At 41.4% G+C, this 1,854-nt stretch overlaps 1 protein-coding gene across 1 annotated transcript in view; it reads left to right on the forward strand.

Moving 5' to 3' along the window:
- Positions 1 to 1,854, forward strand: part of LOC119417372 (myosin-7B-like) — a 14,531-nt gene that overhangs the window by 2,244 nt on the left and 10,433 nt on the right. Inside the window, exons 2-3 of the mRNA XM_037684576.1 lie at positions 82 to 225; positions 340 to 496. Of these exons, the coding sequence (XP_037540504.1) occupies positions 82 to 225; positions 340 to 496 (301 nt within the window). The remainder of the gene's footprint in view (positions 1 to 81; positions 226 to 339; positions 497 to 1,854) is intronic.

Raw genomic sequence — 1,854 nt, forward strand, 5'->3', positions numbered from 1 at the left:
GTAACCGATCTACTGGATCTTACTGTTTGCAGGTTTATAGTAACTGTAATTTAAACTCCAGCTCTCTCTGATGTGCTTTAGTTTCTAATAGTCAAAGAAGATGACCTGCAGCCAATGAACCCTCCTAAGTTTGATATGATTGAGGACATGGCCATGTTGACCCACCTCAATGAAGCTTCTGTCCTCTTTAACCTCAGGAGACGATACAGCATGTGGATGATCTATGTTAGTATCTCACACTACAGAAACCAAAGACCCAATCTCATGCAAAGAATATGAAAAGACGAAAAATTAACACTCATGTACCTTTCTTTAAATTCCTTTGCGTTTGTGTGACAGACGTATTCTGGCCTGTTCTGTGTGGCCGTCAACCCCTACAAACAGCTTCCAGTCTACTCCACTGCTGTGATAACAGGCTACAAAGGGAGGCGCCGTGCAGACATGCCGCCGCACATCTACACCATCGCAGACAACGCCTACACCGACCTGCTACAGAGTGAGTGACCCATCATCTCTGTCAGTGGCTTCTTGCATCCCGTTTTGGACCTCTACAGGTTTTCAGTCAACAGCTCTTTGGGATTTTCTACTCTCTGCCTATGAAACTGCTGTTGGTGATTTTTCACTGATTCATCTAATGAAATGGGAACAAATCGTGTCTTTGCAACAGGCTGCTGCTAAAAGCGTTAAATCGGTTCTTTATGTTTTTATGTGTCGACACAACTCGTGCTTATCCTTTCAGTTTAGGAGCACTTCCTGTCAACTGAGTGATGCCAGAATGCAAATAGCAGATGGACCGGCTGGGGTGGGTGGTGGGGGTCTTGTGGAACGTGCATGCTCACAAGACAAGAACCTGACAAATTGTTTAACGGCATAAAATATATTTTGTTAGCAAAGAATAGAGTCCTAACATTTATTAAACATTATTCTGTATTAACAACAAAAAACATCAAAATTGTGCCTTGACAAACTCATCAATAAAACTAAAACATTTTGTCAATGCGAAAGAGACAAAGAGGAAGAGAGGAGGCTGGTATCATCTCGCTTTGCGTTTAATCTTTGTTGCATGCGTGCTGTGGGTGACAAGCATCCAGAGCTTCATGAAAACAGCAGCAGAGGTGTCGGACTTATTTATTTATCGTCTCAGCAGCAGAGGGGAGTGACATGTTTCAAGCATGGCTCCCAAAACGACAGGGCAGTCTTATTTGTTCAGAACTTTATTATTAGTCAGCCTGAGAGTTACCCAAGCAAACAGCTGCCAGAATGCAACCTGACAACACAAGAGAGTTCCCAGATCTTTATTCTGGCAAGATCCGGTTCAAATTAAGCCGTTTAGGAGCATTCATAAGTCTGAATATACTGAACAACTATGAAACAATCTCTAAACTCTGTATTTTTGCTAAGATTTTAGAAAAATGATAAATTATCAAGTCTAGATGTATTTGGACTCATTTATTTATTTTTTATTTTTTGGGGGGGACTCATTTAACATCTTACCTCCACATCAATCTGGTTTCAGGAAACAACACAGCACAACCACTGCTTCACTGAAGGTTCTTAATGACGTTGTTGAAGCACTGGATGCTAAAGATTATTGTGCTGCACTTTTCTTAGACCTGTCTAAAGATTCTGACACTGTGGATCAGAACATCTTGTGTCATAAACTCTCAGCAATCGGTTTCTCAGAACACACCATTGGTTGGTTCTCTAACTATCTCTCAGATCGGAGGCAATGTGTTAAAACATAACGGTACTTCTTCCAGCTATCTAAATGTTAACAACGGTGTTCCACAAGGTTGAGTCTTGGGAACCACCCTCTTCACAATCTACATAAGTAATGTAGGTCAGAGCATCCCT

This window comes from Nematolebias whitei, chromosome 11, assembly GCF_014905685.2.
Source record: "Nematolebias whitei isolate Nwh7 chromosome 11, NemWhi1, whole genome shotgun sequence".
In the NCBI taxonomy this organism is placed as follows: Eukaryota; Metazoa; Chordata; class Actinopteri; order Cyprinodontiformes; family Rivulidae; genus Nematolebias; species Nematolebias whitei.